Source organism: Staurois parvus, unplaced genomic scaffold, assembly GCF_062004578.1.
Source record: "Staurois parvus isolate SC_StPar_1 unplaced genomic scaffold, SC_StPar_1.0 ptg000562l, whole genome shotgun sequence".
NCBI lineage: Eukaryota > Metazoa > Chordata > Amphibia > Anura > Ranidae > Staurois > Staurois parvus.
Window position 1 is genome coordinate 12945191 of NW_028318358.1, and position 26501 is coordinate 12971691.

At 40.9% G+C, this 26501-nt stretch overlaps 1 protein-coding gene across 1 annotated transcript in view; it reads left to right on the forward strand.

Annotated features, from left to right (window-relative positions):
- The window catches only part of LOC149450858 (keratin, type II cytoskeletal 80-like), a 68850-nt gene extending 58857 nt beyond the window's left edge, over positions 1-9993 (forward strand). Inside the window, exons 7-9 of the mRNA XM_089691499.1 lie at positions 387-607; positions 2955-2995; positions 3769-9993. Of these exons, the coding sequence (XP_089547625.1) occupies positions 387-607; positions 2955-2995; positions 3769-3842 (336 nt within the window). The 3' untranslated portion in view covers positions 3843-9993. The remainder of the gene's footprint in view (positions 1-386; positions 608-2954; positions 2996-3768) is intronic.
- Positions 9994-26501: the final 16508 nt, after the last annotated feature.

Consider the following 26501-nt stretch of genomic DNA (forward strand, 5'->3'; position numbering starts at 1 on the left):
TCAATAATTACAACAGATGTTTCAGAAGACAGATCCTGAAAACAAAAAGTGCTATTGCACTTAAGCTAAAGAAAGGAAAATAGTGCAACATTAGAGTTGTTGTCAATGGCGAACATTCAGGAGTCTCCTTCTTATATTATAGAAATTTTGAACAAGATTTGTGATTGTTCCTCATGGGCAAGAGCTCCAACTTTCTTTCTTCCTCTTTCAGTACATTCACTCCAAATTGTTATGGGTACTTGCAAACTTGGCTCCTATAGATAACCAATCTAAGATAGTTTAAGTTGTTCTTGTAAAATGCACACTACCTTTATAATGATGTGTTTGCAGCCATTTTGCAGTAGTTGAAATACTGTTCTCATCCCTTCTCTTGTTTGGCACTACAGAGTATGAATCTGGAGCAGGAGGTGTCTGTGACCAAGGCGAACAGTAGTGCCACCCTTAAAGATGCCAATGCAAAGCTTACCGAAGTAAAGGAAGCCCTACAGAAAGCCAAACAAGATGTTGCCCGGCAACTGAGGGACTACCAGGACCTGATGAATGTGAAACTGGCTCTGGATATTGAGATTGCTACTTATAATAAATTGCTGGAGGGAGAAGAGATCAGGTAAGATTTTAGAACATGTATCTTCTAAAATCATCCTCAAAGTGAACCTTAAAGGAAAAGTTCACCTTTTATAACATGGTACATGTTACATCATTATTCAGGGTGTAACACATTATTGCTGCAGCTGCCCCTGAGCCCGCCCCCCCCCCCCCCCCCACACACACACACTGTGACAGCAGGCCGGGAATCTTCCCTCCATGCTTGCTGTCACAATTTAAAGATGCAGCCATGTGGGCTCTGCTCTCAAACCATGTCATTCATTCACAGATTTCTGTGAATGGGAATCTACAACTAACATCGGTATTTGTGGCTAACGCCTTGTAGTGCTCAATGAACTTCCAGAGTGCTCTGAGTGATCTAAGTAGTTCATTGATTCTTCCTGTTATTGTGTAACTGCCTGCCCGTACGAGGTACGAACAGACAGCTTACACTGACAGTTTGCAAGAGCCTTATATTGCACCAATGATATGCTGATGCAATGTCTTACAGGCTCCTAATATAAAATAATAAATGCACAATTTGTTTTACCAGCAAAAAGATGTGCATTTATTATTTTGTTTTAAAGGTGAACTTATCCTTTAACCTGAGTACCTTTTTTAGTGGTACTTGCTTCCACTTCCTTAATTCTCACCTAGCCAAGGATGACTCCCACTTGTAGGTGCTGATTTTTTCTTTTCTTTTCTTACTTTTCTTTGACATAGCCAAGTAAATGTCCTCTTAAGAGAAGTATCTTCCCACATTCTGTGCTGGGTCAAAAATGAAATATTACAAACATTTTGAGTAGTATGATGTGAAATACAGCATACGTATGTAGCAGAGTATATACTTACATATAGCAAATCTCACATTTTCTAATTTTTTAAACATTTTGTATAGAACTGTTATGTCACCCATGAGAAGGTGCTAGAAAAGTTATATCGGTTTGGTACTGCAATGGTCAGATATCTTCACTAGATTTCCAGGCTCTGCCCACAACAGATTCAACCCGCTAGCACCCTGACAACACTTAACAATTCAATAGCTAACACTATAATTTGTACAACACTAGGGTTTATATCTACAATTCCAGTTTTTCTGCAACTTATAAGTCCTTATACATTCAATAGCTTACACTATAATTTGCACAACACTATTGTTCACATCTAGAATTCTAGCTTTTCTGCAAATCCTTGTTATCTCTCAGAGAGTCCTAGAGCATTGATGGATGAGATATAGAGGGCAGATCATTTCTCATACTGAATGTTTGCACTCTAAATGGGTATCCATGCGATTCTGCCAGCTGACATAGTAAAGTTACCCTGCATATATAAATTTAGCAAAATTCAATAGTTATTCTAAACTATACAAATTTATATTCAAATCCAAGAGCCTGCATACATATTCAGCATTTTTCCACAGCTATTGTAGTCATTGAGGAAACCTATCACACTGCGTGACGTGTGAGAGGAAGAAAGCCAAGGTGCTAGTCTTAGATGAAGTCAGGATTTTCAAACTAAAGCACTCATGGTTTTGAGGCTTCCAAAAAGGCTCTGGAAATTTGTAAGTGTTAGTATCCTGAGGTCAGGTTGATTAGACTACAAGTGCTCTTTGTTTTATGCTGTAAAGCAAATTATATGGTATGGGTTCTTCAACTTGTTGCATTTATTGCCATAAACTAAACAGTAAATTGCAGTTTAAAATACAGTTGTGCTGGCCACAGATGCATAGTTTTTTTTTCGTTCAGACACCTGGCTGAACAAAACAAACTAACAGATTCTTCCATCCACACAAATGAGGTGGATGGAGGAATTCCCCCACATGGACATTGTATTCTGACAACGGCTTGTGCTGCTATCAATTGTCCCATCAACAGAAGTCAATCATATGAGCAGTAGAGCAGGAACAGCCACACACTGATCAGAATTCAGTTGGTCCCTGCTGAATTGGTCAAATTTCTACCTATCTATGGCTATAGCTAGCTTTCAAGAAAAAGGAAAGCCTGTGTGACCGTAGTATTAAGTGAGATTCACTCAGGGGCGGACTGACCATTGGGAAAATCGGGCACTGCCCAAGGGCCCAGGGTCAGTAGGAGGCCCCATGAGATTCCCCTGGTACCTTTTTCATAGGCTTTTTTGAGTTTGGGCAAGGACACAGGGGCCCCATGATCCCCTATTGCCCGGGGGCCCCATGAGTTGTCAGTCCGCCCCTGCATTCACCAGAAAATGGCTGCTGAAATCTGACCGGCTTCTAAATTCAACACAGACACTTTCTTTTCAGACATTTGAAATACACAAGGCCCATAGTATTAACGCATTCAATATGTTTTTTTTTCCTATCAGTGAAGTCTTTCCTCCATTATGTTTTTCAGACTGAAGTCTCCTCCAGTTGTAAATGTGCATTGTGAAACTGGTAGGTTTCTTTACTATGTAAATTAAATTGCTGTATATATTATCAGTTGTGATATTTGTCAACTCCTGTCAAGTTGCGTGCACTTTCAGAGCATAGACAGAGAATTTGGTCACGTGACCAAATGTAAGGGAAGACAAGGCAGCATCACTGTGATGCAAGTCACCATCTTCCCTATTTGAATATACTTTTAAAGAGATTGCAGACAGTAGAGTATTTTATTGAAGAAGAGAAATGTTATGCCTCTCTGGCATTAAATGCTTCTTACCCTCCTGCTTGCTTCAATACTTGGATTGGAAGCAAACACACTGTATGTGGTCTGAAAAACACTAAGGGGGCTGGTTGTTAAAAAAAAAAAAAATGCTGGACGAATGTCACAGCATTTGAAAAACCTTCACAAGTAATTCCCATAATGTCTAATATATTTCCCATGATTTCCAGCTCTATCTAGTGACCATAATGCAGTATTTTCCTGGCACACCTTGATCAGGAAAATATCACATAATGGCCACTAGATGGAGCTGACGATCGTAGGAAAGAAACACATTAGACACATTACAGGGTTTATTCGTAATGGCTGTGCAATTGCTGTGACATTTGTAGAGCTATTTTTTTTTTAAATTGACCCCACCATAGTTTTATGTGCTTGACCTAGAGACAACAAATAACAAAATGTTGCTACCAGTCTCTTTTCTTGCTTGTTATTTAAGTATAAGAATACCTGAGGTTTTTTTTCCCTAAAACAATAACAAAAGGTTTTCTTTTCTACTTGGCAGAAGTGCGGAGGCCATCCAGATCTCGGAACAGTAGCAGTTCCTGGAGTGTGCACAGCAGTACATCAGATTACTAAGTGATGTCTATTTTAGTGAATCTTCCACTTTTTTTTACAATATTTCTCCAAAAACTGCCATTTTCAATGCAATCATCTTGTTATATAAGGGAAATATTTGAACAGTTTAAGTTTATACAGTTACCCTAAAGCAGTTCTCCAGGCACCTTTGAAAAAATTAAAAGTCAGCGGCTAAAAAATTGTAGCTGTTCACTTTTAATAAACAGCCACTCACCTGTCCCAAGATCCAGTGCTGTCCTCACCCGGGCTGGTTTCTTTGCTGCTCTTCGGTCCCCTGCTCCAGCATCTTATCTGCTTGTGGCTTCACAGCCGGCTACCCACTGGAGATGAGCAAACCACGTTGTGCCTTGTGAATGGTCCCGTAGTGTTCTGGGACCTGTGATGTGTTCCTTAGGACTGCAGGCAAGGAGGCAGGGAGGAGAACTTCCGCAAGGATCCCCTGGGTTCCTGCCCCCAACCCAAAAAAATTAGGTGCCAAATATGACATGGGTGAAGGAGGAGAAACAGAGTAACGTCCCTTTTTGGGTGAAGTTCTGCTTTAAACAGAAAATTGTGGGGTTCTTTTATATAAACACAGGAGCACAGTCTGCCTGCATAATACTTTTCCTTTACAACCCAGTATTAATTCTGCATACCAGGATACTCAAGTCTGCAAATCCCTGTGACTGGTAGCAACTTGATGTCCTGGAACTACTTGTTCCCAGGCTTGCAAACACCCCAGTCATTTCCATTTCAGCCCAATGAAAAATTAAAGGAGATTTAAAATCACATCATACACTTTCATTTTAGAACATTATTGCAATAGCAATACAAACAATAGATATTTTTTGACAATTTAATATAATATTACTTGAAAATCTCCTTTCATGTTGTAAATGCTGCCTGTCTGCTGGCCATCTCTTTTCACAACTTTCTGCATTTTCTGCATGCTCTGGATTCTCTGCATTCTTTGCAGCTTCTCCTCTGCTCCTTTGGTTTACGTTCATTTTCTAAGGACTACATATCCCATGGTACTTTGCTGCCTGCAAGCAGATATGAAATTATTTTTTTTCTAGTACGAACTGTATCTCTTGTATTTCCTCCTCTTCAGCTCCTTTGTAGTGCAGACAACAGTATCTGCAGTGCAGGCATAGTAAATGTGTGTCATCGCAGTCAAGGAAGTAAGCATTTTCAAGCTTCAAGATCATTCATATTTATAGGATTAGTGTAGAAATAACTGAATTTCAATATTGAAATGAATATATGGTTTAAAAGTTTGACTATAGATACATTTTAAGGAGCCACATATTTAGAAAAAATATATACCTTTTGTTCTCGCCAACTTCAGTCTCAAAGGAAAAGGGAGGTTGCTGAGAATGACAGGCGAGAGGCTGCAGACCCATTCAGAGGTGAAGGTGAACTTCACACAAAACTCATCTTTTAGTTTTGTTGGGTAGCTTGCAAATGGAATTGTATACTGTTCTTGTTTATCATTTGTGGTCTTTAATGACAAAAACTTGCCACCAGAATTCAAGCTCCAACAGATGAATTTAGCTGCTATAAACACATTTTATAGATTGTTTTAACAAGTTAAACAAGTTAGGCTTCTTATCACGAATTCTGCAAGGGTGGATCCAAAAAGCACTAAGTTTCTGTCCCTCTTCAAACCTCACTAGCATACAAAAAAAATCTAAATGCCCCTTTTATTTACCTAAATCTGTGGTCATGTTCTCTTTTTTTTTTTGCATGGATGATGGGTGGGTTACTTCTTCAGGTGTCCATATCACTGCTTGACTTGGACAGTTCATATTGGCTATCCAGCAGTTTGGTTCATTCAAGATCCTGAAGATGGACTGATGCTTACACACACACACTGGCAACTGAGCATACAGGCACTAGTAATACAATGGAACAACCTCCCTAGAAACTATATTATCTTAGTATACGGAAGGCCACTTATTACATTTGTATACTTAATATCCCTAGACACGGAGTGCATAGAAATGTGTACAAAAAACATAAAGAAGATAACAAAAAAAATATCTACAGAAACTGGCTATTGGCTTTGAGGTAAAAAGGGAGAAAACACAATCAAAGGGTCTGAGTGTTTGGAGAGTATTTTATGTTGCTTGACAGACACACCCCTAATACCAAGTGTTTTAACATTATTTATATTAACAGGTGACAAGGTTTTACAGTTCAAAACCAACATATTAAACAGAAAAAGAAATTACGATTTGATAGAGATAAACAGAAGTAAAGTTTACAGTGGAAAGTCTGTAAACACTCCTGTACACATTCTAAGGAAAAATACAAATGTTCATTTTCAGGCAACTTAATATTTAGAGATATTGATGTGGGGCAGACTTTAACCAGTGGTCATTCACCTCTGAAGGTAGTAGCTCACCTGCTGTGAGGAGAGTTCTTGTCCTCTGACATGGCCATAGCTAGTATGGATAAGCAAGTTCTGATGGATGGGTCAGAGATAAAATTTCCAACAGGACCTCATTATCCAAATTGCTTTAGAGTAAGTAAGTAGAGTCAATTATACCATTTATTCACTCTCTATTCTATAAGGCCAGGATATTCAATTTTTACAACTGCATGTAGCTCACATTGCGTTCTATCAGGATTAACCTTTCACTACTAATATTATGGATTTTATGGGAGATGTAACATATTTCCTCTGATCCTATCGAAAGTTATGAATGACTGCAGACAATTTGGAGCCTCGATATGTAAAGAACTCTCCCTCCCTGCTGGGCTGTAGTCCTCTTGTCTGTGAGGGCAATGTTGATGGCTTTTGGAGGTGATAGTTGATTAACAGAATTTACACCATAGCCTATAAGACCTTGACAAAGATTTGTCAGCAGCTGACTGTTAGTTCCTTAAAACAGAATTTGACTCTCCTAGTCAACATGGACTATTTTTGTTCCTTAGGCTGCTAGTATTCGTAAATAGATAGGAAAGTACGGTATATCATATTTACTTATTTTAAATCTTTTTTTACATTTCTTCAGCTACTTCTTGGTTTCCATGCCTAGGAACATGATGTTATACATCCCAGCAGTCTTCAGGAGGAGAGGGAGGTTGAGCTAAGGGCAGATGGATTCCAGGAAGTAAATGATACATGAATCTCCTGCCTTTACTCAAGATGTCCACTGCCAAAAATGCCAGGGGGTGTTTTTTTTAAAGTGATTTCTCAACAAAATAATGCATGGAGGCATGGATGGGTGAATTTGCTTTGAGTATTGAAAATGAATTAAAAAGCACTTTAAAGTAATACTAAGCACACACTGTTTAATTTACATTATTCCCTCTCTTTCTGTATGTGGATGATGGCACTATAATTATTTTAATAAAAAAAAGGTCTAACTACCTTTATCCTAATTGATATACAGCTGTCATATGATCCAGCTCTTTACCCGCCTGTCTGTAGGGAAGCAGTGGCAGGAGCAGCCTCTTGTCCTCTGCTTCTAGACGTTCAAAAAAAAAAAAAAACAGCCTTTGGGATATAGAGTAAAAATAAATAATTAATATCAATAAATGGTTTTAAATCATCATACAAATATATATTTGAAATCAAATATTTATTATTTTTTGGCAGTAACATAGTGTTCGTGAATTTCTACCAGTCACAGGCAGTATCATGCCCCTCCAGCCTGCGTGTTAGAATGACAAGGAGGTGAAGCCACCATAAATCAAGATGTAATATCCCACTCCCACTGTGTTTAGCTGGTTAGTGGGCATGAAGGAGGAGGGAAGGAGTAGGCTGTCCTTACATTACACTATGTATACACCTATATGTGTGTCACTATAGTCATATGGGCTGCTCAGATGTGATAGGGAGGAAATGGTCAGGATAGAAACTCACAAAAAACTGAATATGTGCAGCAGCTGTCAAGACTGTTCTGCAAAATCATAGACAGAAGAGAGATATAGAGAACAGTAGGATGAACCAGTTTTTTTGCACAATACAGAAAGCGACTCCCATAGTGAATGAGTGAGCATAAATAGCATATAATACAGCATTTACTGATAGTTTTTTATGATGTGGGTTTAATGACACTTTAAATGTCCGTGCTCCAAGCTATATATTCATATTGTAGATATGTAGGTAATATTTGGTTATACTACTGCAAATTGAATCATTAACATATTTGTGATATTATAATACCTCCTTATATGTATAATGTTACAGTATGTGTTTCTCTCAGATGAGAAAAAAATTACAAATAGAATTGCTATTTTCCCCATTGTTAATAAGTAATGAACAAATCACTTTTAAAAAAAAAAAAAAAATACTGTGCTTATTTTGCAGCTTATTTTTCAAAAATTAACCCATATTGCATATGATATACAGTAAACAAGTAAAAATATTACACGCTTTTTTTTTTTTGCCATGTTGTATCATGTTGTTATATCTCACCTTGTAAAACAACCTCTTCAGCTTAAAATGGAAATGAAAAGCAAAATATTTGTGTAAAGATATAAATAAAATATATAAATACATTTTTCCTTATTTTTATAAATGATCACATACCTTCTAAGCTCCTTATGCAGCTGAGAACAGAGAGCTGGGGAAGGAAAAGCAGTAGCCCCTGAACTTCCTAGTGAATGGCTGTGCAGGATTGGGGGGGGGGCATGTGAGCAGAAGTCTGATCATTGGAGGAGAGCATACTGACTATTTAGCACAGCTAGGGAATTGACCACCCTTTGCTCTCCTGCTTAGTGTGGCCAGTTTTTAATTAACCACTTCCCGTCCACCCTATGGCAGAAGTACTGGTACAGGGAGGCATGGATGCGCAAAATCACACATATATACGTGATTTTGCATTACCGAGTAGGGGCGCACAAGAGGCGCTCGCTCACCCTACCCGCGCCGCCATTTGCAGCTGCGGCTCTCAATTACCGGGTCCCGGCCAGTGATTGACAAGCATCTCTGATGGGGGGAGACCTGTTTGTAAACAAAACAGTTCCCTCCCCTGACAGCTCCTGCACACTGCTTTACATGGCTGTGCATAGCAGAGCCATACAAAGCAGTGTGCTTACAGTGAAGCACACACACACAGCCCCACAGTAAAACACACAGCACACAGTTAACCCTTTGATTGCCCCAGATGTTAACCCCTTCCTGCTCAGTGCCATTAGTACAGTGTCAGTGCTTTTATTAGCACTGATCACTGTATTGGTGTCACTGGGGATGTCAGTGACACCAAATCAGTTCCCCCCCAGTGTCAGAATGTCCGCCGCAGTCTCGCAGTCCTGCTATAAGTCACTGATCGCCACCATTACTAGTAAACATTAAAAAAAAAATCCCAGTATATATCGCCATTTGTAAACGCTATAACTTTCACGTAAACCAATTAATGTACATGTATTAGGAATTTTTTGAGCAAAGACATGTAGCAGAATACATTTTGGCCTAAACTTATGGGGAAATTTGATTTTTCTAATTTTTTTTACTGGATACGTTTAATAGCAAAAAGTCAAAAATATTGTTTTTTTCTCAAAATTGTACAATTTTTTTTATAGCGCAAAAAATAAAAATCGCACAGGCGATCAAATACCACTAAAAGAAATCTCTATTCGTAGGAAAAAAAGGACATAAACTTAATTTGGGTGCAGTGTTGCATGACCGCGCAATTGTAAGTTAAAGTAATGCAGCTCCGTAACTAAAAAATGGCCTGGGCAGGAAGGGGGGTAAATCCTCTGGAGGGCAAGTGGTTAAAAGCAGAGCCCTGGCAGGAATACAAGAGATTTCACACAAAAGAAGCAATACAAAGAGAACAGGATACTTTTCATACAAGTACATGGTACAGCAGGCACATATCAGGAATATGAATGTTGGGTTTACATATTCTTTAACGCTTAGTAGAGTGTAGGAATGCATAAACTTTCAGCTACACTGCACCTTAGTAAAGCATACTATGTGCAACATATTAAAGTATTATAATGCAAAATGGTACAAGGTGGGGTAATCCTTGGTATGCAATCACATACCAATCTTCAGATGACTATGGATTTTCGCAACCACTACCCTGTGCACTTTTTCATGGACCAAGTACAATGCTGTATATTTCATTTATGTTTACCTTTATTTGCATCTTATGTTGTTATATTTTAATTATACATGTGTTTGCTTTAAGACAAAAAATCCTTTTTTAGAGGCTTTTGTTTTTTTTTTGTGTCCTTTTTATTCTTTCTATTTGGTTTAAGGCGATACTGATAATTTGGTGCATGTTTCTTTATTATTCATCTCCCAATCAGGCCATGCTCCTTATTTGTGGACATAGAGACTTTGTCATAGTACTCATGAGTACTCTTATTGGATTGTAATCCCCACTAAACTAACCATAATAACAACAAACATCATGGACATAACTAAGTTACCAATAAAAGAAGACACAACAGAGAAGCAAGGCAAAAATTTAGCTGCAGACCTTTAATTCTTCACAATAACTATGAAACAACCTGTTAAAATTTCCTTAAAATGTTACTATAACTTTGTTAAACAAATTCATAAACCAAAGTTAACCAATTATAAGTGCATAAACTTAAAAACTCCTTCACCAAATTTATTAAATACCTTCTTCAGTTCTGTGCATACAAAAGAGCATGGGGCAGCTCTTGTCCATAATGGGCATGGTATTGACACAGCTCCAGATGATCCACATTGGCTCACAATTAATATGATCCAGAAATATTTAGACAAAATAAAGGTGAATAAAGCACCTGGACTGGATGGCATACACCCACGGGTCCTTAAAGAATTGAGCTCTGTCATTTCAAAGCCATTGTTTCTAATTTTTAGGGACTCTTTAATGACTGGCATAGTACCACTGGATTGGCGTAAGGCCAATGTGGTGCCAATATTTAAAAAGGGGTCAAAATATTTACCAAGTAATTATAGACCTGTTAGTTTAACTTCTATAGTTGGAAAGATACTAGAGAGTTTAATAAAAGACCACATAGATGAGTTCTTGCTGGAAAATAATATTTTAAGCAACAGACAGCATGGATTCATGAAAGACAGAAGTTGTCAAACAAATCTGATTTCTTTTTATGAGGAGGTGAGCAAAACCTTGGACAGAGGGGTGGCGGTGGACGTGGTATACTTGGATTTTGCAAAACGTTTTGACACAGTTCCCCATACACAGCTAATGTGTTATGTAAAGTCTACGGGCTTGGAAAAATCTGTATATAAATGGATAGAAAACTGGCTAAAAGATTGTATTCAAAGAGTAGTGGTTAATGATTCATACTCTGAATGGTCTAGGGTTGTCAGTGGTGTACCCCAAGGTTCAGTGCTGGGACCCTTACTTTTTAATATATTTATAAACGATATAGGGTCTGGGATTATAAATACCATTTCAGTCTTTGCAGATGACACCAAGCTGTGCAGTGGAATAATGTCCTTACAGGATGTCTTCAACTTACAAGCCAACCTCAATGCACTGTTTAATTGGGCAACTATGTGGCACATGAGGTTTAATGTTGATAAATGTAAGGTTATGTACTTGAGGGCTAAGAATATGCATGCATCATACATACTAGGGAGGGTACAACTGGGGGAATCAATGGTGGAGAAGGATCTGGGAGTTCTGGTAGATCACAAGCTTAATAATGACATGCAATGCCAAGCTGCAGTTTCTAAAGCGAGCAAAATCCTCTCTTGTATTAAAAGAGGTATAGATTCCAGAGAGAGAGATATCATATTACCCCGTACAAATCATTAGTAACACCTCATCTGGAATATGCAGTTCAGTTTTGGGCACCAATTCACAAAAAGAACATTGGGGAACTGGAGAAAGTACAGAGAAGGGCAACCAAACTTATAAGAGGTATGGAGGAGCTCAGCTATGAGGAAAGATTAGAGGAACTGAATTTATTCTCTCTTGAGAAGAGGAGATTAAGGGGGGATATGATCAACATGTATAAATACATCAGTGGTTCATATAGTGACCTCGGTATAGAGTTATTCACCTGAGGTCATCACAGAGAACAAGGGGGGACTCTTTACGTCTGGAGGAAAAGAAATTTAATCTCCAAACATGGAAAGGTTTCTTCACAGTGAGAGCTGTGAAAATGTGGAATAGACTCCCTCAAGAGTTGGTTCTGGCCAGCTCAGTGGATTGCTGTAAAAAAGGCCTGGATTATTTCTTAGACATTTATAGGTACAGTTGATCCAGGGAATATCTGATTGCCTCTCGGGGGATCAGGAAAGAATTTTTTTCCCTGCAGGAGCAAATTGGATCATGCTTTAATGGGTTTTTTTCCTTCCTCTGGATCAACTGTGGGTATAGAATTATAACTTTTTTTTTTAATGGTTGACCTGGATGGACTTTTGTCTTTTTTCAGCCAGATTAACTATGTAACCATAAGTTACCAGGCCAACTTTAACACTCATAGGCCACTGTCCACCCACAAATGTGGTTGCAAAGGTAAAGAAATGGATGGAACAAAAGGAAAAAAGGGAGATATAGGGAGGAACAGAAATGCACTCTTGATGGAATCCAATGGAGGTAGGCGAGCATAAACGGACACTTACAGTGCCTTGAAAAAGCATTCATACCCTTTAAAAATTTTCCACATTTTGTCACGTTACAACCAAAAATGTACATGTATTTATTGGGATTTTATGTGATAGACTAACACAAAGTGGCACATCATTGTGAAGTGAAAGAAAAATGATAAATGGTTTTTAAAGCTTTTTACAAATAAATATGTGAAAAGTGTGGCGTGCATTTGTATTGAGCCTCCTGAGTCAATACTTTGTAGAACTACCTTTAGCTGCAAGTCTTTTTGGGTATATCTCTATCTCTACCAGGTTAGCACATCTAGAGAATGAAATTTTTGCCTATTCGTCTCCGCAAAATAGCTCAAGCTCTGTCAGATTGGATGGAAAGTGTCTGTGAACAGCAATTTTCAAGTCTTGCCACAGATTCTCAATTAGATTTAGGTCTGGACTTTGACTGGGCCATTCTAACATATGAATATGCATTGATCTAAATTATTCCATTGCACCTTTGGCTGTATATTTAAGGTTGTTGTCCTGCTGGAAGGTGAACCTCCATCCCATTCTCAAGTCTTTTGCAGACTCTTAACAGGTTTTCTTCTAAGATTGCCCTTTATTTGGCTCCTTCCATCTTCTCATCAACTCTGACCAATTTCCATGTCCCTGCTGAAGAAAAGCATCCCCACAACATGATGCTACCACCACCATGTTTCACGGTGGGGATGGTGTGTTCAGAGTGATGTGTAGTTTTAGTTTTCTGCCACACAGTGTTTTGCTTTTAGGCCAAAAAGTTCAATTTTGGTCTCATCTGACCAGAGCACCTTCTTCCACATGTTTGCTGTGTCCCCTACTTGGCTTCTCGCAAACTGCAAACAGGACTTCTTATGGCTTTCTTTCAACAACAATGGCTTTCTTCTTGCCATTCGTCCATAAGGACCAGATTTGTGAAGTGCATGACTAATATTTGTCCTGTGGGCAGATTCTCCCACCTGAGCTGTGGATCTCTGCAGTTCCTCCAAAGTTATCATGGGCCTCTTGGATGCTTCTCTGATTAATGCTCTCCTTGCCCAGCCTGTTAGTATAGGTGCACAGCCATGTCTTGGTAGGTTTGCAGTTGTGCCATTCTCTTTCCGTTTTTGGATGATGGACTGAACAGTGGTCCATGAGATGTTCAAAACGTGGGATTTTTTTATAACCCAACCCTGCTTTAAACGTCTCCACAACTTTATCCGTGACCTGTCTGCTGTGTTCCTTGGCCTTCATGATACTGTTTGTTCACTAATGTTTTCTAACAAACCTCTGAGGGCTTCACAGAACAGCTGTATTTATACTGAGATTAAATTACACACGGGGGACTCTATTTACTAATTGGGTGACTCCTGTAGGCAATTGGTTACTCTAGATTTTAGTTAGGGGTATCAGAGTAAAGGGGGCTGAATAAAAATGCACGCCACACTTTTCAGATATTTATTTGTAAAAAATATTTGAAAACATTTATCATTTTCCTTCCACTTCAGAATTATGTGCCACTTTGTGTTAGTCTATCACATAAAATCCCAATAAAATACATTTACATTTTTGGTTGTAACATGACAAAATGTGGAAAATTTCAAGGGGTGTGAATACTTTTTCAAGGCACTGTACGTAAGGCTACCATAGAGCTGCATGGAGCTTTTGATCAGGTTCACCTGAAAAACTGAAAGGCAGACCTGATAAGAAAGCTCATGTAAAAGGACCCTTGTCTTCACATTTGTCTTAGCATGCCTGCTACATATTTTTGTGCTATGCTCTTAAGCAAACGCTGAAAACAATCAATGCGTGATTTTTTATCAAAATCCTGTATAATTCATAACTCTAGTTTCAATCAGTTAAAGTGAATGTTTAACACTTAGAATTTGAGATTTAGTATGAACATTCCCTCCAGGTCTAGATGAGAGAGCTTTCCAAAACTGGACTAAAGAGGGCCCACTGTGACCAAATCATATTACCAAAGTCAAAGCACTAAGGGGTTGACTTACTAAAACTGTAGAGTGCAAAATCTGATGCAGCTCTGCATAGAAAACAATCAGCTTCCAGTTTTTGTTATCAAAGCTTAATTGAAAAAACTGAAGTTAGCAGCTGATTTGTTACCATGCACAGCTGCATCAGAATTTGACCACTCCAGCTTTAGTAAATCAACCCCCTAGTCTATCTTAATCCAAAGAAAAAGTATTCTTGCCCACTTCAGGTACTTCCCATGGCATTTTGCAGCTGTACAAACTGTTCTTGGCCAGCTAGGAGAAAGAATTGTCCCACATCCACGATTAGGAACATAGGTCCAAAATGCTTCTCTTAACTTATACTTCCTCTATCAACACTAACTTATCAGAGAGCAACTTTAAGCTTGTAGCTTGGTGGTACAGAGACCCAGTGCAACTAACTGCAATGGGACAACTGGGTTTCGTTAATGTGCTTGAGATGTGGCAAATGTTGGTTATGTGTTAGAGAAGACACAAGTAGCTTGTGATGAGGCAGAACTTGGTTTACTTGTGTCGCTTAAGTTGCAAACATACAACACATTTCAGCAACATGTAACAGCAGACATCTTGGTTATGAGAGAGAGAGAGAGAAGAGAGAGAACCAACAAGTTTTACACATATGCACAACTGGTAACCTTAGTGTACAGTGCCATCTACTGGTCAAGTGATATTAACACACAATACTATATAGTACATGCTGTTGTATCCCCAACAGCAAAAAACTTGGTATCCTTTCCCACTTGCTCCAACACACTCTGTATACAAAACTTCACTTGTGCTGCTATGGACAGCCACTGGTGACTTCCCTAGGACAAAGCAGCCAACATACTGCTGCACTGGTATGCTGCCTTCTTTTAAGTATCTCCATTGCATGGAGCAGGGAAAAAAAGTAGGGGCCTGCAGCCAGTAAAATTATATGTAATACCCTGTTAATAAGATGCAGGATGATAAAACGAACACAACATGGAAGTGTCCTGCAGAACAGTGGTATTCACACTCTATAGCAGCCCCATGGAACTTGTATGTTGACTCGCCGGACTTTGTTAGGGTACAGTAAAGTAGTAAAAGACTAAGTTTTCCAGAGGAGCTGGCATGTGGGCAGGGGAGTATATATATATATATATATATATATATATATATATATATATATATATATATATGAAAGCCTGGCAGATGAGAGAGGAAGTGAAAGGGGAGAGATCTGGAGAGAGGAGTGCACAGCCTGTGGGAGGACCAGACCAGGTCACGGAAAGGGAGAAAGAGGCAAGGAGAGTCCACTGATCGCTGACCTTGCCTCATCATGGAGAAAGTTATTCTGTTAGCAAATGACCAGATAGTGTGTGGAGGACTTATCGAAAGAAAGAGAGAAAAAAACAGAGTTTCACAGACGCTATTCTGCGGGTGAGAGAGTCCCAAGCATTGTCAGGGACAGGGAACACAGGAACACTGACACTTGCTAAACCTTTGCTATATTCCTGCACACAGTTACAGGCATTGCACATAGTTATTAGAAGTTGTGGCCTAGTTCCTTTAGCCACTGTTGTCTGACTACACTTAGCAACAGCCTTATCAGAACTGATAGCAAGACAGTCAGTACACAAGCCAAACCACCACTGTGTCACCATCATCAACACTTCACTCTGCTAAGGCCTTTTTCCTATTGTGCCAAACGTCTTGTAGTCTAGAGAGGAGTTGCTCTGTGCCAACAACCATTTTTACCAGATTGGCCATTTTTTGCTTTAGATTCGCTAGTGAGTACTGCCTTAAAAGGAACTTTCCATCTGTAAACTTGCTGCTGCCAGGGGTAGTATTATTCCTCCCTTTCTTTATTACACTGTTCCTCAGAGAGCTGCAGTTCACCCTTCCCTTCACTGTGCACCTACTTGGCCCCATCACGCACACAGAAGACTTTTCCTTGCCTTTAAAGAACATCAGTTGGTTTGGGGTAAAGAGCTCTTTTCCTTATTTCAGGCTATCTCCTTGCCATCAGGTCCTGAGGGAGCTAGTCTACCTGCTTGATAGACCTAGCTGCTTGTTGGAAACTGTAAGACCACCTCAGGTTGAAGGTATCGGGTTAGTTTCTGAAAAGCAGGCCTACTACTACTAACAGATTCTGTGATAAGTGTAGTCTTCTCCTTAAGTTCAAGTTGACACGAGTGATAATTGATTTGATACATTCCAACTCTGTTTATGCTGTGTAACCAAGCCATATTAAAGATTACTATAAACCTCTTATTGAGTTTACTTCATGGTTGGTATTTATTTCAGTTAAGACTGGACTGTGGTGTATGCAGGGGTTGAGCTTTCAGAGTGGGGTCCAGACCTACAGGTAACCTCAAAACAAACCAGCAACTCCTAAGCGGGTAGTGCTACATATATTTGCTTTATGTAGTTCATCTGATGATCTATTTACTGCTCTGTTCCTGATACTCCATAGGACAATTTGGCAATATTGGTTGTGTTTCTAGTGACAATTTTATGGCAACAGAATCACTAAGATGCCACTCACCTTCTCCTAGGGCATTACTCCCTCGCTGCCCCAACCAGTGGCAGCTGTGTTTTAGTGATTCTCAGTAGCTGCTGGCAGACAGGCTTTTCTACTCCGATTGTGGCTATTTTTTAAAGAATGATCCGTAAGACTTTAAACATACTTCATTTGAATGCACCTAGAATGCACTTAGCTGATTAATCTGGGAGTTCAATTGGGCTTTGAAAAGACTGTCACTTTGACCTGAATTGAAAATGCTATTAGTATAGTGCTTATAATAAATATAAATATTGAACTTGGGTGGGGTTGAGGGGTGCATGGGATTCCCAAGTAAGCTGCAAATGTGAGGACAAACTCCCTAGCAACTATGTCCATCAACAAAAGAGGTTTCTTCTTAGAAGAGGTCTCCAGCCCTCCTGGTGTACCACCTCAGACCCCAGATGAATCCTCCTCTTAACCCAGCTGCCTGAGGGAATCCCTCGGCAAGGGGACTCAGAAACTGCCACTTTAGCAAAGCAGATGAGGATGTAGTTGGCTTTGCCACATGACTGCCCTCTCCTCTTATCTGGCCCAGGGGGTGTAGGATTGCTCACTCTACCTCTCCTGTAAGCTTGTTAGGTTGGTGGCTCCCTCCCTGCTTCCCAGGCTGTCCTCTCTCAGGGGATGGTTGAGGTAGAGAGATTCTCCTGTCCAGCACCTGCCTGTAGGTAGGCCCCTCCCAGGCTCCACACTCCAGCCTCTCACTCTGTCTTTCCCCTGACACTACTCTTCCTGCTAACCAGGCTCTTCTTAAGAGCTGCCCTGACCCAATGCCAAGCATCCTGCTGGGGAATTGGTCAAGATCCCTTAAACATGCAGATCAGCCCCTCCTTATCCCCACCCACTGCCTTCTAGAAACTTCTCAAGCTTCTAGGGCAGGGGCAGGTATCAGGGAACTGACCTACAGAGCCCTCAGCCCTGACCCAAATTAACCCAGCTTACTCATATCAGGCCCCTAGCTAAACCTGAGGGGCACTACAAGTGTATATGTATTTCAGCTGCATATTTAGTTGTTTTTCTTTTCCTGTAGATCAGCATTAATGAAGGTAACTACTGTATAAATAGTGGCTCTTTAGAGGAAACTAGTTTCAACCACAACCTGCACCCACTTGCTTCAAGCTAAAAAGCAACGAAATATAGTATGCTTGCAACTTGCAATGTGCTCTATGCATGCATAAGAGAAAATAGATACAAGGAACTGGCAGACTGATTGTATTATAACTAATTTTCATTCATATGTAATTTATGGCTGTGAGAATCTGAGAAAGACCCACACCTCAGGGCCAAAACTGAGCATACCATCCTCTGAATTTATAGAAACCCTTTGACAAGAAAGAATGCTACAAGAGATTAGATGTTTGTCATTCTGTCACTCAGTACTAGATTGTCTTCATTTTATCTTTAAGCTTCTTTCTCTCACACATTTTTTAAGTCAATATTCAATGAACAAAATCTTGCATCACACAAGAATGCAGATCAGATAAAATATACAAGTGAAAGTTCAATGGGCCTATTTGGCAAGGCCAAGAGCACTGAAGGTGTACATATATAATATGCAGCAGCTCGCAACAACCATCAGATTTCACTTAATTGTAGCCAAGCCAGCAAACCATGGCTACCTGCTATATGTTCCTTCCCTTTACAATGCTTTTTGCTTTTAAGGTTAGTATGTTAACGTAGAGTGAGATGTCCAGATCCACAAGCAGTTTACTTTGAGCTATTCCTGAGCCTTACACATTTAAAAAGGCCAAAACCTAGCTAAAACAACGGAAAACTACTTATAGCTGAATTCCAGGTATAGCAATTTGTACATAATGGACCAAATTGGTTTGTGACATACCTGTGGGATTCCCTTGGGGATTGAGACATCACCACTATGGCCCCTCCCCCTAGACCAATTAAAAAATGTTTTGCATTCACTGAGACAATGCAAAGTGACCTTTTGTGTTCAGAATGCAGCAGGGAAGCCACTAGGCACAGAACTGATGTTCAAGAGACAAGCACTAGGTGCATTTGTTCTAGTTAGTTGTAAAAGTCTTCCAATATTGTGTGGACTACTCATTGTCGGAGGGTGTTGAGGCCTGAATTTCAGCTTTGACTTAGCACATTTGCCACACTGGAATTAATGATTTTCTTACACTTAACATGGATAAATACCTCGAGTTCTAGTTATGGTCAACCACTTTATCAAATTTGCAGTGGCATAAAGGAGTCACAAACTGCCCTGTATCATTCACAAGGCAATGGAGCAAGTAAAAGGTTCAGTTGCACCGTGATACAACTGTTGAGAGGCCTAGCTCATGAGATGCAAAGAAAAGTGACCCATTGCTTAAACAAAGTGGTCTGGAAATACAGCCGTACAGTACATTGCTCAGCAGAAAGCTCAACCTACCATGTTAGGTTTGGCCAAACTCTCCGGAAGGAGGGACTAGGCCCATAGATATTATTATTATTATAACACAGGATTTATATTGCGCCAACACTTTATGACATGAGAGCAGAGAGTACAGTTACAATACAGTTTGATACAGGAGGTATCAGAGGACCCTGATCGTTAGAGCTTACAATCTAAAAGGGAGGGTCAAGTGATACAAAAGGTGATAACTGTTGGGGATGAGCTGATGAAAAAAGTGATAGAGAAAGTGGAAATACAGTTGTTAGGTGGAGGTGGGATATGTCTAGATTTATACTGTGGTGGGTGTGGATGGAAATTACCAATTAATCAATCAGGAGTTAGCAATAGGCACACAGCTATATATATGGACCACAGGGGGCCCACAGATCTATGGACCACAGTGTCCAAAAAAGAACTTGAATACATTCCGAGTTTCTGAATTCAGGAGTGGAAGCAACTACATTCCAGCAGTTTGTTAAAGGAATGACAGAATGAATGACCCCTGATTCACCATTAAAGTGTTTCTAAATCCACAACAGTAAAATCAGTCTGTATATGCAGCAAAGCATGCTTGTTATACTCACTGTAGAACCTAAGGGGTTAATCCTCTGCATTTTGTAAAAATCCTGTTTGATCCTGATTCCCCTCTTCCAGTCTCCCCCTCTTATCTGCTGATAAGACATATCGTGTGGAGTCACTCTGCACATGCTCAGTTTGGTGTGTATTGCTAGAGAGGTCTTTTTTTTTCTTGTGAGAGTGCATGTGATCAGCACAGGGCCAATCTGCACTGGCCAGACAGAGGTCAGGGGTTCTGCATCCTCCTAGAGCAGAAAGAAAACACCTCCTTTAAGCTTTAACCAGTGCTCTGCTGAACACTGATCACAAGACTGCTCTAACTGTTGATGGGAAAAGGTATTTAGCAGTTTATATTTACTAAAAGAATTGTGTTTCCATGTAGTGTGTACTGTGGAAGACCAGATAGATTAAAATGTAGGATCCTGGGTTTAGCAACACTTTAAAGCAAATGGCTTTGACTTTTTTTTAAATGTTGCTGTTTTTTGCTTCCTTCTGTGTACCCTAACATCATTCCATGTTTACGCTTCCTCTTGAAGATTGTAGCACACCCATTATAACTGTAGGTTAGCATTTGTTTCCAAACCAGTAACACGCCTATAATGTTAAAATCCCAGGGTGGATCATTTAACAACCCCCTCCTCTATACAGCAAAATTAGCTCCAGTTATAATCAAGTTTAGCAAATAATAATAATGACCAGAATGCAATGGAAATAGTGAAAATTGTAGTGTGCCTTTACATTCGTTGTCATTGCATGCTCATTGCATATTAGTACTCAGTGGGATAAAGAAGGTCCTGTTACATTCCGTGGTCACTGTAACCCTTTCATTGGTGGTCATTGAGAGGAACAATGTCCCTTACATTTGTAGTCATTGAATATTTATTATAGATATTTATATAGCACTGACAATTTTTTTGTATGCTTTACATACTGTATATTAAAGTCCCTCACGCTGTCAAAAAATAAAAGTCATCAGCTACAAAAACTGTAGCTGCTGACTTTTAAAAAACAGCCACTTACCTGTCCCTCAGTGTGTCCCCTGCAGCCCATTTCACTGGCCGTCCTGGATTCCAGGAGGCCAGCATCTTCAGTGTGGGCACCCAGCTGTGATAGCTTGCTTCACAGCCGGGTACCAACTGCCCATGCGTGAGTAGCGCTGCGCTTCATGAATGGTCCTGTAGTCTTCTGGGACCTGTCACGTGTCCCAAAAGACTACAGGGAGGGAGGACACCTTCCGCTTCTGATTGCCTAGGCGATCGGACCGGAAGTGGGAGCGGGTACCTGTCAAATTCGGGTACCCGCTCCCCCAAAGGTGCCAATCCTTAATGGGGAATGGGGGAGCAGTCCTTAAAGCGGAACTTCCCCTTTTGGGTGGAGCTCCGCTTTAAGAACCTTACAATCTTAGGTCCTCATCTCACATGCATACATACACATACTAGTGTCAATTTAGACAGGCGCTAATAAACCTACCTCTTTGGAGTGCAAGAGAAAACCAGAAACAGGAAGGACATGCAGACTCCATGCAGGTAAATGCTAACCACTATGCCGTTGTGCTGTGCTAAATACAATAGCTCTTATATTGGTGGTCCTTGTAAGGAAAAAATGCCTCTTACATTGGTGGTCATTATGGTCATTAGGTAGAATAGCTCTTACATTAGTGAGCATTGCTAAGAGTGCCCTGGTTATTAAGAAAAATTACCATCTCTTACAGTCAGTAAAAAAAATAAATCAATGGTGTGAGTGGACACGCTCCTCTGCAGGCTCTGCAGGACCCAAATGCCTGCATGCAGACAATGCACCACCCTATTGCCAGTCTGTGAACCACACTCACTGCCCCATTGTTGTTATGCCACTTTTCTAAGCCAGAAGGAATGAACCCTCTGCCAGCTGAACTCACCAGGGAGGTATCTTCACAGAAAAAAGAGAAACAGAGACATCTGCAGCAAAAAAAACAGATAATGTATTTCCACAAAATTGGCAACTCCCAATAGTGGTCAAAACTTGTCAAACTGGTGTCAATCGCTGTGCAACTCCAGTCCGGTCTCACTGCAAGCAGGTCTCCAATGCACTGTCCTTGGCTGTGCTGATGGCTCTTACCACTTTCGGGTTGATGTGGATCCACAGGGTGGGCTGATGTCAGCTCCAGGGACAGCAGTAGTAGGCATGGCACGTGTTCAGAGCATGCAATCCAGGAAGTGCATGGAGCCACTTGCACAGCCAAGGTCAGTGCATTGCAGACCTGCCTGCAGCGGGACCGGAATTGCACAGCAGTTGACACCAGTTTGACAAGAACTACTATTGTGAGATGCCAATTTTGTGGAAATACCTTATCTGTTTTTATTGCTGCACTTAGGTGGCACTGCTTATCTTCTTTTTATGGCTCACACAGAGTCTCTTCTAATGCAGGCCATAGACGGGATGTTTATTGGCCGAATTGTCGGCCGATAAACAAAAAATCGGTTGTTGCTGCCACCAATGCTGCCACCAATGCTTACAAAAAACGGCTGTTTTTCGTAGATTTTCCAGCATGACCGCTAAAAAGAAACGAGAAGAACCGCAAAAATCGTCCGACGACATTGCCCCACTAACGGTGTGAATATCGGCCGATTTTTCGTTCGGATGAAAATTCGGCTGATAAACGACCCGTCTATGGCCTGCATAACTCTTTTTGAATCTGCTGCCACTGGGTCAAGCATTGTTGGATTATCCCTTAACCACCTCTGGACTCTAAGGACTTTAATTATGTTTTTTTTTACTAGCCATCATATAACACATCGGGACTTTTCCCTCGTAGTGAGCCAAACATCTCTCTTGATCTTCACAGACAGGCCCTTCCATGGTAAATCCTGTGCACTTATAGGATCAAATGGGGGCAATGCTGTAGGGCTCCTTGCTTCTGGTGTAAGGCCAAAGAAGGACTCAGAGTAGAAATGGCAGTGGATTATAAATGGAATGACGTGTGAATGGAGGGGTGTTAGCAAAATAGCAAGTAGATTTTTACAGTTATCAATGAAATTCCAAACATTTGAGTTCGAGGTGAGCCACAGAGATCAGGCTTTGTCTGCATCTCTTGTAAAAGTGAGTTTATAAATGATAGTTGTCTATTGAATGCAGCAATCACTTTGGTCTAATAAACATTAGTGACAGTAAAGTGTTACTAAACCCAGGATATTCACTATATATATATAAACTGCCAAATACCTTTTCTCATCAGCAGTATATAGCAGTCTTGTGACTTCTATCAGTGTCCAGCTGAGCACTGGTTAAAGCTTGTAGGAGGAGTTTTCATTCTTGCCTGATTGTCTTATAAGGCTGCATAACCCCTGACCCTCAGTCTGGACCATGCAGATTGGCCCTGTTCTGATCACATGCACCCTCCCAAAGAAAAAAAAACTTTAGCAATACACACTAAACTGAGCATGTGCAGAGTCACTCCTAGAGCTCTGTACTATCAGCAGATGTATTGGGGACAGTAGAAGAAGGGGAGGATCAGGGAAGACAGCCTTTTTACAAAATTTAGAGCATTAACCCCTTAGGTTCCACAGTAAGTATAGCAAGCATGCATTACTGCATATACACACTGATTTTACTGTTGTGGGTTTTGTAACACTTTAAGATTGCCATCTTTTCTGGGAAAAAACGGCCAGCCTTATGATGTTTCCTATAATAACATTGGCAACAAATCCTATTTTTACTGGCCAGTTCAGTAAAGCCTTGGCCAGGTGTTAACGCTAGTTGCATTGAATATTTAGTAATAAATAATAAAAATTAAAAAAAATAAAAAAGAACCTGCAGATGAGCAGCTATGGCAATAACTGGATAGGATTAATCCACAAAAATGGCTGCAGGCACACTTGGTGACAGGTACACTTTAAGTGAGAGCAGACACGGCAGCTGGATTAATATCCCCGTGTTATTTCAAAGATGCTGTATATTTAGTAAATAGATCTGTTGCCAAGTAGTGCGCAGTTAGTAGATGAGTCACATTCTTTGTTCATCAGGTAATACCACCTGCATGAGAACACAGCATAGAAGACTGGAACTTTTCGTCCCTGGGAAGTTGTGGCACAGGGGGTGTGTCAGCAATATGATATTGAAGACCTGTCAAGCTGTGAGCTGCGCTCTTCCCTGCCTATCCTGATGTGTGACAATAAATATGAAGAGCCAATAAGAATGAGACAAGTGTAATTTATGCAGGTTGCCCCAAGCCAGGGAGAGACAAGAAGCAAGGTTTACAGACACAAGCCTGTTCCAAAGAAAGTAAAGGGTAATACCTAGTGAGAGTGCATACGCCTTCCATAAAACCCTTTCTATTGGATGATAGCGTGCCATCTGCTGGCCAACAGTGAGAAGTACAGGTCTAGAATTATAATTCATAAAGGCAGCAGAGAGAACAAAAATGACATACAGATGCAGCAACCTTTCATATTTCAGTAGACTGCAGTCGGATCAGCGAACCTATTTTTGAATGCTTGGTATGCGTTACTACGGTGCTCCCTAGTAAATACATCCATCCATGCAGTGCCCCTAACTCTGAACCACAAAGGCAGCCGTCATTTAGGAATCTTTAAAATGAGTTAGATTTATGGAGAAAATAAAAGTAAGACATACCCAATATTTACTGTATACATTATCAACAAACTTTATTGCAGTTCTTTAGCTGCTTATGTTCTGGAAATACTGAGATTGGCCATTCCAGGGCGTGTTGCAATCTTTTCAAAGAGTACTAAGAGTTCTTTATAGTTAATGCCGTTTTCTGAACTTGACAACAATTTATTTATGTTCTCGATCTGAATAGATCACTGGCAAGAAATGCTTTCAGTACACATAGAAATCCACACAGGAGCTGCCTAACCAGATTGAAAGTGGAGTTCCACCCAAAAGTGAAAGCTCTGCTTGTTTGCCTCCCCCCCCCCCCCCCCTCCACTGCATTATTTGGCACCTTTTGGGGGGGAGTGGGTACCTGGTTTTGACAGATTCCCGCTCCCATTTCTTGCTCATTTCGCCGTGGTGAAGTGAGCCGGAAGTTTGGCCCCTTCCTTCCTCCTGCAGTCCCCTGGGAACTTTCACAGGTCCCAGAAGACTGCCGGGCCCATCAGGATGCGCAGCGCGACTCGCGCATGCGCAGTGGGCACCCGGCTGTGAAGCTGCATGCCCACAGATGCCGGTGCCGTGGAGAAAGAAGGAGAGAAGAGATAGTTCGGGTGAGAACATTGCTGGATCCTGGGACAGGTAAGTGTGAGTTTATTAAAAGTCAGCAGTTTTTGTAGCTGCTGACCTTTAATAAACCCAAAAACGTCTGGAACTCCGCTTTAAGCTGGCCATACATCTGAAAAGCTGATTGTACAATACCTATAAAATCACCTTCAGCTTTACCAACAGTTAATGATATAAAACCTTTATTCTTTTTTAAAATAACAAACATTATTATTATTATTATACAGTATTTATAAAGTGCCAATAGTTTGCTCAGCGCTGTACATTACAAAGGGGGACAGAACATGTGACAGAACAATACCAATACAATGCAAAACATGAGGGGATCGAGGGCCCTGCTCTTTCAAGCTTACAATCTAGGAGGGAGGGGATGGTGGCACAGGAGGAGATAGCTGTGGGGGATGGAGTGGTAGGAAGAGTGGAGGAGGTCGGCAAGTTAGCAGGGGGCGGGGTAGGCTTCCCTGAAGAGATGGGTTTTCAGGGTGCGCCTAAAGGAGTGGAGAGTAGGTGATAATCTGATGGGTTGGGGCAGGGAGTTCCAGAGGATGGGTGACACCCTAGAGAAGTCCTGGAGGCGGGCATGGGAGGAGGAGACCAGGGAACTAGAGAGAAGGAGGTCTTGTGAGGAGCGGAGTGTGCGTGCTGGGCGGTACTTGGATATTAGGTCAGTGATGTAGTTCGGGGCAGTATGGTGGACAGCTTTGTACGTCAGCGTTAGGATTTTGAATTTGATCCGTTGCGCAATCGGAAGCCACTGGAGGGATTGGCAGAGGGGGGTGGCGGAAACGGAGCGGTTGGAAAGGTGAATGAGTCTGGTATATGTACCTGCTCTATGCAATGGTTTTGTACAGAGCAGCCCCAAAGCTCCTTTTCTGGGATCTTCTGGCCATGCTCCTGGCTTCTCCTCATTCCGAGTAGCCCCCCCCCAGCAGATCGCTTGCTAAGGCGAATACTCGTGCTAGCTCGCTCCTGAGCACTGCTATCTATATCCATACGCACAGACAGTGGAGATTTGCCCTGCCCCCGCTCCCTCGTCATAGGATTTAATTGAAAGCAGTGGGAGCTAATGGCTAACTGGAACCGGGAGATCCACTTATCTCGAGCACATCACTGGGTCAAGATCGGGTTCTGGTAAGTATAAGAAAAGGCTGGGGAGGGGGGTTGATCCTAGACACAGAAGGTTTTTACCTTAATGAAGAAAATGCACTTTAACCTCTTGCCAACCGCATTATAGCCGAATGACGGCTACACCGCAGTTGTCCAGTTCTGGGAGGGTGTCATATGATGTTCTCCCAGAATGCGCCCTCCCTCACACCCCCCGCGGCACTCTCCGTGATCACTGTGTCCTATGGTCCTAAGTACTGCCGATAACAGAGCAGATCGGCACTGATTTGCAGTTGCGCTCATCAGTGCCACCAGTCAGTGCAGC